Below are 16,248 nucleotides of genomic sequence, written 5' to 3' on the forward strand. Positions count from 1 at the left end.
TAAATAGGAAGCACAGATAATTTTAGTCGATAATTATTTTCTAAATGGGAAAAGGCTTAGGAAATAAGAAGCACAAAGGAACTTAGGAGTCCTAGTTCAATATTCTCTTAAGGTTAACGTGCAGGTTCATTCAGCAGTTAGGAAGGCAATGCATTGTTAGCATTCATGTCAAGAGGGCTAGACCCCATTTGGAGTATTGTGAGCAGCTTTGGGCCTTGTATCTAAGAAAGGATGTGCTGACCTTGGAAAGGGTCCAGAGGTGGTTCACAAGAATGATCCTTGGAATTAAGAGCTTGTCGTATGAGGAGCGGTTAAGAAAATGAAATGAAAATAGCTTATTGTCACAAGTAGGCTTCAAATGAAGACAAGAAAAATGTCAAAGAAATCAAATGGGATAATGAAAACTGTGGGATCCTGAGAGATTGTGTGGCCGGCGCTGTAATATTTGCAATTGCAGGGTCAGTAGTCACCGTGCGTTGCTGCATATTCCCCCTGCATATTAATACACATGCACGGTGTTGGCAGCAAACGCAGGCTTATCTAATCAGTGATTTCATTCGAGCAACACCCATTTTTATGTTGCACACCCATCAGCAGTAATGCACCTAAAAGGCAGCTGCAACTACTCTTAGATTTTCAAACGCCCTAATAATGCAGTGAAATAATATAATGAATGATAGGGCTTTCACTCCCTTCATAAAAATGTTCATGGGATGTGGCCACCATTGGCAAGTCAGGCATTTAATCATCTCTAATTGCTCTTAGGAGGTCGGGGTGAGCTGCCTCTGGAGCTGATGCAGTCCATGTGTGACAAAGTTTCACCAGCAATGTTGCTGGGCTGGGTGGCGAAGGTCCAGCAATGCTGCTGGGCTGGGTGCCGAAGGTTCACCAGCAATGTTGCTGGGCTGGGTGGCGAAGGTCCAGCAATGCTGCTGGGCTGGGTGGCGAAGGTCCATCAGCAATGCTGCTGGGCTGGGTGGCGAAGGTCCATCAGCAATGCTGCTGGGCTGGGTGGCGAAGGTCCATCAGCAATGCTGCTGGGCTGGGTGGCGAAGGTCCATCAGCAATGCTGCTGGGCTGGGTGGCGAAGGTCCATCAGCAATGCTGCTGGGCTGGGCGGTGAAGGTCCAGCAATGCTGCTGGGCTGGGTGGCGAAGGTCCAGCAATGCTGCTGGGCTGGGTGGCGAAGGTCCAGCAATGTTGCTGGGCTGGGTGGCGAAGGTCCATCAGCAAAGCTGCTGGGCTGGGTGGCGAAGGTCCATCAGCAAAGCTGCTGGGCTGGGTGGCGAAGGTCCATCAGCAATGCTGCTGGGCTGGGTGGCGAAGGTCCAGCAATGTTGCTGGGCTGGGTGGCGAAGGTCCAGCAATGTTGCTGGGCTGGGTGGCGAAGGTCCATCAGCAAAGCTGCTGGGCTGGGTGGCGAAGGTCCATCAGCAATGCTGCTGGGTATTCCGTGATGGCATATTTTTACTAGACTTCAACAATGATTATGAAATAATCAAACCAAATGTGAAAAATGAAAAAATGAAAATCGCTTATTGTCACAAGTCGGCTTCAAATGAAGTTACTGTGAAAAGCCCCTAGTCGCCACATTCCGGCGCCTGTTTGGGGAGGCTGGTACAGGAATTGAACCGTGCTGCTGGCCTGCCTTGGTCTGCTTTCAAAGCCAGTGATTTAGCGCTGTGTGCTGAATCATAGAATAACGAATCATCAATTAAATCTAAGTTGAAATAAATCTGTAAACTAGAGGGCACAGTATTTAATGTTCTCTTATCTTTCAGAGAATAGATAACGGTAATGTAGCAGATATAATTAGCTGGATTTTCAATAAGGTATCCCATAATGGAAGAATAAGATCAGAGAATGTGAACCTCATTTCTTCACAATTCACATCACTGATTTGGACTTTGGAATCGAAAATATACTTTCTACACTCGAGGATCACACCAAATTTGGGAGGCATGGGTAGGAGAACATTAATAAACTTGGGAAATTGACAAATAAGAGCCGCCCATACCGTGCCCACCTAATAGAGCTCCTTAAAATAATGGGAAGTTTAGATTGATGTAGAAAGAGCTATAAAAGGCTGGACCTGGGAGAGAGCACAGTGAGACTATAAACTATGACAGGGCATGAGAGAGCTATAAAGGAGGGGTCTGGGAGAGAGCACAGTGAGAGTGGATGGAGTTATAAAGGAGGGTCTGGGAGAGAGCTATAAAGGAGGGTCTGGGAGACAGCACAGTGAGAGTGGACAGAGTTATAAAGGAGGGGTCTGGGAGAGAGCACAGTGAGAGTGGACAGAATTATAAAGGAGGGTCTGGGAGAGAGCTATAAAGGAGGGTCTGGGAGACAGCACGGTGAGAGTGGACAGAGTTATAAAGGAGGGTCTGGGAGACAGCACAGTGAGAGTGGACGGAGTTATAAAGGAGGGTCTGGGAGAGGTCACAGTAAGAGTGGACGGAGTTATAAAGGAGGCTCTGGGAGACAGCACAGTGAGAGTGGACGGAGTAATAAAGGAGGGTCTGGGAGAGGTCACAGTAAGAGTGGACGGAGTTATAAAGGAGGGTCTGGGAAAGGTCACAGTGAGAGTGGACAGAGTTATAAAGGAGGGTCTGGGAGACAGCACAGTGAGAGTGGACGGAGTTATAAAGGAGGGTCTGGTAGACAGCACAGTGAGAGTGGAAGGAGTTATAAAGAAGAGGGTCTGGGAGAGGGCACAGTGAGAGTGGACGGACTTAGAAGGAGGGTCTGGGAGAGAGCACAGTGAGAGTGGACGGAGTTATAAAGAAGAGGGTCTGGGAGAGGGCACAGTGAGAGTGGACGGACTTAGAAGGAGGGTCTGGGAGAGAGCACAGTGAGAGTGGACAGAGTTATAAAGGAGAGGGTTTGGGAGAGAGCATAGTGAGAGTGGACGGAGTTAAAAGGAGGGTCTGGGAGAGGGCACAGTGAGAGTGGATGGAGTTATAAGGAAGGTCTCGGAGAGGGCACAGGGAGAGTGTACTGTTATAAAGAAGAGGGTTTGGGAGAGAGCTACAAAAGGGCCAGGAAGATAGCAGAACAAAATATTCTGACCGACTTAGCTCTAAAGAAAATGTGAGGAAGAAGCAAGTGATTGGTTGGTGAGTATGTTTCTCATTTGTCTCCCTAATCTAGAATATTTGTTTCAAATTAAATGTTGGGGTGAGTACATCAGGAAGAAAATTAATAACGTAATAAGCTCAGAGCAGGTCTCGAGACATTAATTAAAATAATAGTGTAAACAGAGCACTGACAGGATTGTTAAAGAAAGGACAGAGTTCTTTTTACATCATCGATGGACATCCGAGACCTGGTGCAGCAATTCCTGTGCAGGAAGTGTCTCCTCTGGGCTCGGGATTTGCAAGCTTGAAGGGCAGCTGGAGTCACTGTGGAGCATCAAAGAGGATGAGAGTTTCCTGGATCATAGGTTCCAGGAGGTGGTCACGCCACAGGCAGCGAGAGGTCAGAATCGCAGCCGAGTGGGGGGGCCATCCAGAAGAGTAAGAAGAAGCTGGTAATAAGGACCTTTTGGCATCTGTGCCACAGGTGCTTTCATTAGATAGTTCTGGAAGTGGTGATACTCTGAAGGAGCAAGTTTGTGATAATCCTCACGAGGCCCACAGGATACACTGACAGATCTCCACGTGGGACTCATCGGTAATGGTTGTCCTTGCAACTGTAAAGTTGTTACAAGTGATGTTCCAAAGGGAGGTCAAACAGTTATAGGGAGTACACAATAAGTGGGAATATATTCAGAGGGGTAGATGAAGTGAGGGATCTTGGCGTACAGGTACACAGGTCCCTAAAGGCAGCAGTTCAAGTAGACAAGGATGTTAAGAAAGCATACGGAATACTCTCCTTCACTGGCAGAGATATAGAATATAAGAGTAAGGATATAATGTTGGAATTCTATAAAACACTGGTGAGACCACAGCTGGAGTATTGTGTGCAGTTTTGGTCAGCACATTACAGGAAGGACATTATTTCCCTGGAGACAGTGCAGAATGTAGAATGTTGCCAGGGCTGGATAAGTGTGGCGACGAGGAGAGGTTGGATAGGTTGCAGTTATTTTCCTTGGAACAAAAAAGGCTGAGGGGCGACTTCATTGAGGTGTTCAAAATTATGAGGGGGAAAGATAGGGTGGACAGGATAAAATTGATTCCCTTCGTGGAGAATTCTAGAACCAAGGGACATAGATTCAAGATAAGTGGCAGAAGGTGTAGAGCGGACGTGAGAACATAAGAACATAAGAACTAGGAGCAGGAGTCGGCCATCTGGCCCCTCGAGCCTGCTCCGCCATTCAACGAGATCATGGCTGATCTTTTGTGGACTCAACTGCACTTTCCAGCCCGAACACCATAACCCTTAATCCCTTTATTCTTCAAAAAACTATCTATCTTTATCTTAAAAACATTCAATGAAGGAGCCTCAACTGCTTCACTGGGCAAGGAATTCCATAGATTCACAACCCTTTGGGTGAAGAAGTTCCTCCTAAACTCAGTCCTAAATCCACTTCCCCTTATTTTGAGGCTATGCCCCCTAGTTCTGCTTTCACCCACCAGTGGAAACAACCTGCCCGCATCTATCCTATCTATTCCCTTCATAATTTTATATGTTTCTATAAGATCCCCCCTCATCCTTCTAAATGCCAATGAGTAAAGTCCCAGGTAAGGAGACTAAAACTGAACACAATATTCCAAGTGTGGCCTCACTAACACCTTATACAGTTGCAGCATAACCGCCCTAGTCTTAAACTCCATCCCTCTAGCAATGAAGGACAAAATTCCATTTGCCTTCTTAATCACCTGTTGCACCTGCAAACCAACTTTTTGCAACTCATGCACTAGCACACCCAGGTCTCTCTGCACAGCAGCATGTTTTAATATTTTGCCATTTAAATAATAATCCCTTTTGCTGTTATTCCTACCAAAGTGGATAACCTCACATTTGTCAACATTGTATTCCATCTGCCAGACCCTAGCTCATTCACTTAACCTATCCAAATCCCTCTGCAGACTTCCGGTATCCTCTGCACTTTTTGCTTTATCACTCATCTTGAAATGAAAAATGAAAATGAAAATCGCTTATTGTCACAAGTAGGCTTCAAATGAAGTTACTGTGAAAAGCCCCTAGTCCGCACATTCCGGCACCTGTTCGGGGAGGCTGATACGGGAATCGAACCGTGCTGCTAGCCTGCTTTGGTCTGCTTTCAAAGCCAGCGATTTAGCCCAGTGCTAAACAGCCCCTTAGTGTCGTCTTAGTGTCGTTTGCAAACTTGGACACATTCCCCTTGGTCCCCAACACCAAATCATCTATGTAAATTGTGAACAATTGTGGGCCCAACACGGATCCCTGAGGGACACCACTAGCTACTGATTGCCAACCAGAGAAACACCCATTAATCCCCACTCTTTGCTTTCTATTAATTAACCAATCCTCTATCCATGCTACTACTTTACCCATAATGCCATGCATCTTTAGCTTATGCAGCAACCTTTTGTGTGGCACCTTGTCAAAGGCTTTCTGGAAATCCAGATATACCACATCCATTGGCTCCCCGTTATCTAGCACACTGGTAATGTCATCAAAAAATTCCACTAAATTAGTTAAGCAAAACCTGCCCTTTATGAACCCATGCTGCGTCTGCCCAATGGGACAATTTCTATCCAGATGCCTCGCTATTTCTTCCTTGATGATAGATTCCAGCATATTCCCAACTACCGAAGTTAAGCTAACTGGCCTATAATTACTCGCTTTCTGCCTACCACCTTTTTTAAACAGTGGTGTCACGTTTGCTCATTTCCAATCCGCCGGGACCACCCCAGAGTCTTGTGAATTTTGGTAAATTATCACTAGTGCATTTACAATTTCCCTAGCCATCTCATTTCGCACTCTGGGATGCATTCCATCAGGGCCAGGAGACTTGTCTACCTTTAGCCCCATTAGCTTGCCCATCACTACCTCCTTAGTGATAACAATCATCTCAAGGTCCTCACCTGTCATAACCTCATTTCTATCAGTCACTGGCATTTTATTTGTGTCTTCCACTGTGAAGACCGACCCAAAAAACCTGTTCAGTTCCTCAGCCATTTCCTCATCTCCCATTATTAAGTCTCCCTTCTCATCCTCTAAAGGACCAATATTTACCGTAGCCACTCTTTTTTGTTTTATATATTTTTGTTTTATAGATTTGTAGAAACCTTTACTATCTGTTTTTATATTCTGAGCAAGTTTACTCTCATAATCTATCTTACTCTTCTTTTTAGCTTTTTTAGTAGCTTTCTGTTGCCCCCTAAAGATTTCCCAGTCCTCTAGTCTCCCACTAATCTTTGCCACTTTGTATGCTTTTTCCTTCAATTTGATACTCTCCCTTATTTCCTTAGATATCCACCGTCGATTTTCCCTCTTTCTACCGTCCTTCCTTTTATTGGTATAAACCTTTGCTGAGCACTGTGAAAAATCGCTTGGAAGGTTCTCCACTGTTCCTCAACTGTTTCACCATAAAGTCTTTGCTTCCAGTCTACCTTAAGCTAGTTCTTCTCTCATCCCATTGTAATCTCCTTTGTTTAAGCACAAAACACGAGTATTCGATTTTACCTTCTCACCCTCCATCTGTATTTTAAATTCCACCATATTGTGATCGCTCCTTCCGAGAGGATCCCTAACTATGAGATCATTAATCAATCCTGTCTCATTACACAGGACCAGATCTAGGACCACTTGTTCCCTCGTAGGTTCCACACAATTTACAGTGCAGGAGGCCATTCGGCCCATCGAGTCTGCACCGGCTCTTGGAAAGAGCACCCAACCCAAGGTCAACACCCCCACCCTATCCCCATAACCCAATAACCCCACCCAACACTAAGGGCAATTTTGGACACTAAGGGCAATTTATCATGGCCAATCCACCTAACCTGCACATCTTTGAACTGTGGGAGGAAACCGGAGCACACGGAGGAAACCCACGCACACACGGGGAGGATGTGCAGACTCCGCACAGACAGTGACCCAAGCCGGAATCGAACCTGGGACCATCATGGTATTGTGCTATCCACAATGCTACCGTTCCATTACATACTGTTTTAGGAAACTGTTGCGGATACATTCTATAAACTCCTTCTCAAGGCTGCCTTGACTGACCTTGTCAAACCAATCGACATGTAGATTAAAATCCCCCATGATAACTGCTGTACCATTTCTACATGCATCAGTTATTTCTTTGTTTATTGCCTGCCCCACAATTATGTTACTATTTGGTGGCCTATAGACTCCTCCTATCAGTGACTTTTTCGCCTTACTAGTCCTGATTTCCACCCAAATGGATTCAACGTTATCCTCCATAGCACCGATGTCATCCCTTACTATTGTCCGGATGTCATCCTTAAATAACAGAGCTACACCACCTCCCTTACCATCTACTCTGTCCTTCCAAATAGTTTGATACCCTCGGATATTTAACTCCCAGTCGTGACCATCCTTTAACCATGTTTCAGTAATGGCCACTAAATCATAGTCATTCACGATGATTTGCTCCATCAACTCATTTACCTTTTTCCGAATACTACGAGCATTCAGGTAAAGTACACTTCTGTTGCCTTTTATACCTCGGTTTTGAATCTTAACACCTCGATCAGTAACCTTCCCCAAGTTATATTTCCTCTTAACTTTTCTCCTAATTTTCCTTGTTGTTGAACCCATATCTTCACGTAACAACCTGCCATGTGGCTTACAATTTATGCATTTACTTCCCGTTTTATTCCTTTTGGTATTACTGGGCCTATTCACTGAGCTCCTCTCAGTCACTGTACCTTGTACTGTCGCCATTTTTGATTTTTGACTATGTCTTCTCTGCCTTACACTTTACCCCTTACTGCCTTTTGTTTCTGTCCCTGTTTTACTACCTTCCGACTTTGTGCATTGGTTCCCATCCCCCTGCCACATTAGTTTAAACCCTCCCCAACAGCTGTAGCAAACCGCCCCCCTCCAGGACATCGGTTCCAGTCCTGCCCAGGTGAAGACCGTCCGGTTTGTACTGGTCCCACCTCCCTCAGAACCGGTTCCAATGCCCCAGGAATTTGAATCCCTCCCTCTTGCACCATCTCTCGAGCCACGCATTCATCCTATCTATCCTGATATTCCTACTCTGACCAGCTCGTGGTACTGGTAGCAATCCTGAGATTACTACCTTTGAGGTCCTACTTTTTCGTTTAATTCCTAACTCCCAGGAGAAGAGGTGACTTAATTGAGGCATACAAGATGATCAGAGGATTAGATAGGGTGGACAGTGAGAGCCTTTTTCCTGGGATGGTGATCTCCCTAACAGCTTGTCCTGTTTTTTACCTATATCGTTGGTGCCTATGTGCACCACGACAGCTGGCTGTTCACCCTCCCCGCAGAATGTCCTGCAGCTGCTCCAAGACATCCTTGACCCTTGCACCAGGGAGGCAACATACCATCCTGGAGACTCTATTGCGTCTGCAGAACCGCCTGTCTATTCCCCTTACGATCGAGTCCCCTATCACTATAGCCCTGCCATCGTTCTTCCTGCCCTGCTGCGCAGCAGAGCCAGCCACGTTGCCATGAACCTGGCTGCTGCTGCCTTCCCCTGGTGAGCCATCTCCCTCAACAGTATCCAAAGCGGTATATCTGTTTTGCAAGGAGATGACCGTAGGGGACACCTGCACTGCCTTCCTAGTCTTGCTCTGTCTTTTGGTCACCCATTTTCTATCTCCCTCAGTAACTTTCATCTGCGGTGTGACCAACTCGCTAAACGTGCTATCCACGACGTCCTCAGCATCGCGGATGCTCCAAAGTGAGTCCATCCGCAGCTCCAGAGCCGTCAAGCGGTCTAACTGGAGCTGCAACTGGACACACTTCTTACACATGAAGAGCCAGGGACAGTGGATGTGTCCCTGAGCTCCAACATTGCACACGAGGAGCATCACTACGCAAAGGGTAGTGGGAGTCTGGAATTCACTGTCCGAGTTGGTGGTGGAGGCAGAGACCCTAAACCCGTTTAAAAGGTACCTGGATTTGGACTTTAAGTGCTGAATCCCCCCACTATCAACATCCTGGGGTTACCATTGACTGAAACTGAATTAGACCATCTATACACTATGCTTACAAGAGGTCAGAAGCCAGGAATCATGTGGCGAGTAATTCACCTCCTGACTTCCCAAAGCCTGTCCACCATCTACAAAGCACAAGTCAGGAGTGTAATGGAATACTCGTCACTTGCCTGATGAGTGCGGCTCCTACAACACTCAAGAAGCTTGTCACCATCCAGGACAAAGCAGCCACGCTAGATTCACAGAAGAAGGTTAAGAGGTGACTTAATTGAGGCATACAAGATGATCAGAGTATTAGATAGGGTGGACAGTGAGAGCCTTTTTCCTGGGATGGTGATGTCTAGCACGAGGGGACATAGCTTTAAATTGAGGGGAGGTAGATATAGGACAGATGTCAGAGATAGGTTCTTTACTCAGAGAGTAGTAAGGACGTGGAATGCCCTGCCTGCAACAGTAGTGAACTCGCCAACACTAAGGGCATTCAAATGGTCATTGGATATACATATGGATGATAAGGGAATAGTGTAGATGGAATTTAGAGTGGTTTCACAGGACGGCGCAACATCGAGGGCCGAAGGGCCTGTACTGCGCTGTAATGTTCTACTACAGTGCAGAAGCCCATTCTGCCCATCGAGTCTGCACCGGCACATGAAAAACACCTGGTCTGCCAATCCTAATCCCATTTGCCAGCACTTGGCCCATAGACTTGAATATTATGAGGTGCCAAATACTCATCCAGGTACTTTCTAAAGGATGTGAGGCAACCCGCTTCTACATCCTCCCAGGCAGTGCGTTCCAGACCATCACCACCCTCTGGGTAAAGAAATTTTCCCTCAGATCCCCACTAAACCTCCTGCCCCGACCTTGAAATTGTGTCCCCTCGTGACTGACCCTTCAACTAAAGGATGTTCCCTATCCACCCTGACAATGCCCCTCATAATCCTCTACACCTTGATTAGCTTGCCCCCTCAGTCTTCTCTGCTCCAGACCCAAGCCTATCCAATCTCTCTTCTTAACTTAAATGTTCCATCCCAGGCAATATCCTGGTGAATCGCCTTTCAGAGTCGGTATTCACAGGCCACTAGGAGAGTAACCATAACTTACATCACAGAGTGATATTCAGCAAGGTGGGCTGAGAACAGCAAACCCAGAATTTAATATTATTCAAGCCCATTCAGAGCATGCCAGATGTTACTTACGTTTTGATGTTTTCATGATAAATCTTCGTATCAGATGGCTGGTTGTAAAGTGGCTGAAAAGGTAGAGATCAGTTGATAATGTAAATATGTCAGTGAACATTCATGATCAAAAGAAAACCAAAACAAAGTAATGTCTAGCCGACCAATCTCAGAATAAAAACACCTGCCTTACTCATTATATAGACTGATCCACTTGGAAAAGTGTCAAAAATTCATGCTATGGTTTATAATTGGCACGGAGAACAACTAAACTCACCTTCCCTGGAGGTCCATAACTAACCACATTCTACTGACCACAAATTGTTCAGTATGGGTTTACTTAGTTTTGTTTGCAAATAAACAAAGGTGACTACCCTCTGCTCACCTGCAATGTCCGGATCCACCAACACACAGAAGCTCTGTGATTCATGGTCCTGTGCTAAACTATCTGACCCTACAATTCCTGCATTGGGTCACTGTGGGCCTGTAAGGCCTAACTAGTTTGTGGAGTGTCAGATGATACTGCCCCATCTGCCGAAGTAATTTTCCATCCTTTCAATTCTTCATAGGTCTGTGCAGCATCTGCAGATACTACAAAGCTACCCAACATGACAAATGGTTACTAAATATCCAGGCCTGGGCTGACAAGTGGCAAGTTACATTCGCGCCACAGAAGTGCAAGGCAATGACCATTCCTATACGACAGGATATAACCATCATCCCTTGACATTCAATGGCATTACCATCGCTGCATCCCCCCCCCCCCAAAAAGCCTGTCCACCATCAACACGGCACAAGTCAGGAGTGTAATGGAATACTCTCCACTTGCCTGGATGAGTGCATCTACAACACCACTCAAGAAGCTCAACACCATCCAGGACAAAGCAGCCCACTTAACTGCTCCCCCTTCCACAAACATTCACTCCCTCCACCACCGACGCACAGTAGCAGCCGTGTGTACCATCTACAAGATGCACTGCAGGAACTCACCAAGGTTCCTTAGACAGCACCTTCCAAACCCACGGCCGCTACCATCTAGAAGGACAAGAGAAGCAGATATCTGGGAACCCCACCACCTGGAGGTTCCCCTCCAAGTCACTCGCCATCCTGACTTGGAAATATATCGATATTTCTTCACTGTCGCTGGAGCAACATCCTGGAACTCCCTCCCTAACAGCAGTGAGTATACCTACACCACAAGGACTGCAGAAGTTCAAGGCAACTCACCACCACCTTCTGAAGGGCAACTAGGGATGGGCAATAAATACTGGTCTAACCAGCGATGCCCACATCCCATAAATCACTGAATTTACCGTGCAGGAGGCCAATTGGCCCATCAAATATGCCCCAGCCCTTGGAAAGAGCACCCTACTAAAGCCTACACCTTCACCCTATCCCCATCACCCAGTAACTCCACCTAACCTTTTTGGACACTAAGGGCAATTTAGCATGGCCAACCCACCTAACCTGCACATCTTTGGACTGTGGGAGGAAAGCGGAGCACCCGGAGGAAACCCACGCAGACACGGGGAGAACGTGCAGACTCCGCACAGACAGTGACCCAAGCTGAGAATCAAATCTGCGACCCTGGAGCTGTGAAGCAACATACTAACCACAGCGAGATATACACCTTGAATTCACCACACAACATGTGTAATTCCGTTGAAGGAAAATTTCATGAGGCAAACAGTAGGAACTTACAAAAATCCTGACTGGTAAACTGAAAAAAAAACATGTTTGAAACTGGAAATCAAAGACATGTTCAAAAAATAAACAGAACTGGAAACTTAGGAAAGCCTTTGGAGAAAACGTAACTGCTTTAGCTAACTTTGGCCATCATATTAAATATATACAGGAACTGTCGGTGGGGTAGACTGTGAGGTGCAGCAACAGCTTAGTGCCATTGATACCATGCTGCTGAGGTGATTATAGGATGTGCTATGCCCTGATTAGGTAATGGAAATCCAGTTCCTTCATACAGTTTGACATAAACAGTTACATTAATATGTTTGGAAAGTATCCAAAATTAAAAAACTTTGAAGAGAAAAGTCATATATCACATATATTTTATTGAGTTTTGGATAAGTGACAGTGAATTAGTTATTCAGAGCTGGAAATAGAAACCTGGAAAATAGGAGCAGGAAGAGGCCATTCGGCCCTTCGAGCCTGCTCCCCCATTCAACATGATCATGGCTGATCATCCAACGCAATAGCCTCATCCCGCTTTCCCCCGATCCTTTGATCCCCTTCGCCCGAAGTGTTGTATCTAACTGCTTCTTGAAAACATAAAATGTTTTGGCCTCAACCACTTTCTGTGGCAGCGGATTTTTCGGCGGGAGCAGGGACCTGTCGGGAAGGTGAGTGTGGGCCTTTAAATTCACTTGCTCTTTAGCGGGAGCGGCGTCTGGAATTTCGGCGGGAGCAGGGGCCTGTTGGGAAGGTGAGTGTGGGCCTTTAAATTCACTTGCTTTTCAGCGGGAGCGGCCTCCGGATTTTCGGCGGGAGCAGGGACCTGTCGGGAAGGTGAGTACCTGTAACAAGTTGGGCGGTTGCTAAACCCGAGACACTACACTTGTAGTGTCCCCCACCCTTCCACCTCCTCTAACCCAAGGGGTTGAGGGAATATCAGGTAAGCTCTTCCTTTCTTTGTCATGTTTTATCTAGAGGGGATGGCAGGGAAGGCAGTGCAATGTTCCTCCTGCAGAATGTTTGAGGTGAGGGACGCCGTCAGTGTCCCTGCTGATTTCATCTGTGGGAAGTGCTCCCATCTCCAGCTCCTCAGAAACCGTGTTAGGGAACTGGAGCTGGATGAACTTCGGATCATTCGGGAGGCAGAGGTGGTCATAGATAGAAGCTTCAGGGAGGTAGTTACGCCAAAGAATAAAGATAGATGGGTGACGGTGAGAGGGGCTGGGGGGAAGCAGTCAGTACAGGGATCCCCTGTGGTCGTTCCCCTTAGTAACAGGCATACCGCTTTGGATACTGTTTGGGGGGGGGAGGGGGGGGGGGGGGGGGGGGGGGGGGGGGGGGAAGACTTACCAGGGGTCAGCCATGGGGTACAGGTCTCTGGCACAGAGTCTGTCCCTGTTGCTCAGAAGGGAAGGGGGGAGAGGAGAAGAACATTAGTCATTGGAGACTCTATAGTTAGGGGGATAAATAGGAGATTCTGTGGGAACGAGAGAGACTCGCGGTTGGTGTGTTGCCTCCCAGGTGCCAGGGTCCGCGATGTCTCGGATCGTGTTTTCGGGATCCTTAAGTGGGAGGGGGAGCAGCCCCAAGTCGTGGTCCACATAGGTGCCAATGACATAGGTAGGAAAAGGGATAGGGATGTAAGGCAAGAATTCAGGGAGCTAGGGTGGAAACTTTGATCCAGGACAAACAGAGTTATCTCTGGGTTGTTACCTGTGCCAGTGAGTCGAGGAATAGGGAGTGAGAGCAGTTGAACACGTGGCTGCAGTGATGGTGCAGGAGGGAGGGTTTCAGATTACTGAACAATTGGGGCTCATTCTGCGGTAGGTGGGACCTCTACAAACGGGGTAGTGAGGTCATGAGTAAGGTTTCAAAGTTGCAGGAGTGTACCGGCGGGAAGGAAGGTGGTTTAAAGTGCGCCTACTTCAATGCCAGGAGCATCCGGAATAAGATGGGTGAGCTTGCGGCATGGGTTGGTACCTGGGACTTCGATGTTATGGCCATTTCGGAGACATGGATAGAGCAGGGAGAGGAATGGTTGTTGCAGGTGCCGGGGTTTAGATATTTCAGAAAGCTCAGGGAAGGTGGTAAAAGAGGGGGAGGGGTGGCATTGTTAGTCAAGGACAGTATTACGGTGGCTCAAAGGACGTTTGATGAGGGCTCGACTACTGAGGTAGTATGGGCTGAGTTTAGAAACAGGAAAGGAGAGGTCACCCTGTTAGGAGTTTTCTATAAGCCTCCGAAAAGTTCCAGAGATGTAGAGGAAAGGATTGCAAAGATGATTCTGGATAGGAGCGAAAGTAACAGGGTAGTTGCTATGGGGCACTTTAACTTTCCGAATATTGACTGGGAACACTATAGTTCGAGTACTTTAGATGGGTCCGTTTTTGTCCAATGTGTGCAGGAGGGCTTCCTGATGCAGTATGTAGATAGGCCAATGAGAGGCGAGGCCGTATTGGTTTTGGTACTGGGTAATGAACCAGGCCAAGTGTTAGATTTGGAGGTAGGTGAGCACTTTGGTGATAGTGACCACAATTCGATTACGTTTACTTTAGTGATGGAAAGGGATAGGTATATAGCTCAAGGCAAGTGTCATATCTGGGGGAAAGGCAATTATGACGCGATGAGGCAAGACTTAGGATGCATAGGCTGGAGGGGGAAACTGCAGGGGATGGACACAATGGAAATGTGGAGCATGTTCAAAGAACAGCTACTGCGTGTCCTTGATAAGTATGTACCTGTCAGGCAGGGAGGAAGTGGTCGAGCGAGGGAACCATGGTTTACTAAAGCAGTTGAAACACTTGTCAAGAGGAAGGAGGCGGCTTATGTAATGATGAGACGTGATGGTTCAGTTAGGGTGCTTGAGAGTTACAAGTTAGCTAGGAAGGATCTAAAGAGAGGGCTAAGAAGAGCCAGGAGGGGATATGAGAAGTCTTTGGCAGGTAGGATCAAGGATAACCCTAAAGCTTTCTATAGATATGTCAGGAATAAAAGAATGACTAGGGTAAGAGTAGGGCCAGTGGGAAGTTGTGCATGGAGGTGCTAAATGAGTATTTTTCGTCCATATTCACACAGGAAAAAGACAATGTTGTCGAGGAGAATACTGAGATACAGGCTACTAGACTAGAAGGGCTTGAGGTACATAAGGAGGAGGTGTTAGCGATTCTGGAAAGTGTTAAAATAGATAAGTCCCCTGGGCCGGATGGGATTTATCCTAGGATTCTCTGGGAAGCTAGGGAGGAGATTGCTGAGCCTTTGGCTTTGATCTTTAAGCCATCTTTGTCTTCAGGAATAGTGCCAGAAGACTGAAGGATAGAAAATATTGTCCCCTTGATCAAGAAGGGGAGTAGAGACAACCCCGGTAACTATAGACCAGTGTGCCTTACTTCTGTTGTGGGCAAAGTCTTGGAAAGGTTTATAAGAGATAGGATGTATAATCATCTGGAAAGGGATAATTTGATTAGAGATAGTCAACATGGTTTTGTGAAGGGTAGGTCGTGCCTCACAAACCTTACTGAGTTCTTCAAGGTGGTGACCAAAAAGGTGGATGAAGGTAAAGCAGTTATTGTGGTGTATATGGATTTTAGTAAAGCGTTTGATAAGGTTCCCCACGGTAGGCTATTGCAGAAAATACGGAGGCATGGGATTCAGGGTGATTTAGCAGTTTGGATCAGAAATTGGCTAGCTGGAAGAAGACAAAGGGTGGTGGTTGATGGGAAATGTTCAGACTGGTGTCCAGTTACTAGTGGTGTACCACAAGGATCTGTTTTGGGGCCGCTGCTGTTTGTCATTTTTATAAATGACCTGGAGGAGGGCGTAGAAGGATGGGTGAGTACATTTACAGATGACACTAAAGTCGGTGGAGTTGTGGACAGTGCAGAAGGATGTTACAAGTTACAGAGGGACATAGATAAGCTGCAGAGCTGGGCTGACAGGTGGCAAATGGAGTTTAATGCAGAAAAGTGTGAGGTGATTCATTTTGGAAGGAATAACAGGAAGACAGAGTACTGGGCTAATGGTAAGATTCTTGATAGTGTGGACGAGCAGAGAGATCTCGGTGTCCATGTCCATAGATCCCTGAAAGTTGCCACCCAGGTTGAGAGGGTTGTTAAGAAGGCGTACGGTGTGTTAGCTTTTATTGGTAGAGGAATTGAGTTTCGGAGCCATGAGGTCATGTTGCAGTTGTACAAAAATCTGGTGCGGCCGCATTTGGAGTATTGCGTGCAGTTCTGGTCGCCACATTATAGGAAGGATGTGGAAGCATTGGAAAGGGTGCAGAGGAGATTTACCAGGAT

General features: G+C 46.7%; 1 protein-coding gene across 1 annotated transcript in view; it reads right to left on the reverse strand.

Annotated features, from left to right (window-relative positions):
* The window catches only part of ncor1 (nuclear receptor corepressor 1), a 356,231-nt gene that overhangs the window by 259,299 nt on the left and 80,684 nt on the right, over nucleotides 1-16,248 (reverse strand). The window contains exon 10 of the mRNA XM_038814799.1: nucleotides 10,286-10,338. Within this exon, the coding sequence (XP_038670727.1) occupies nucleotides 10,286-10,338 (53 nt within the window). The remainder of the gene's footprint in view (nucleotides 1-10,285; nucleotides 10,339-16,248) is intronic.

This window comes from Scyliorhinus canicula, chromosome 12, assembly GCF_902713615.1.
Source record: "Scyliorhinus canicula chromosome 12, sScyCan1.1, whole genome shotgun sequence".
Lineage (NCBI taxonomy): Eukaryota > Metazoa > Chordata > Chondrichthyes > Carcharhiniformes > Scyliorhinidae > Scyliorhinus > Scyliorhinus canicula.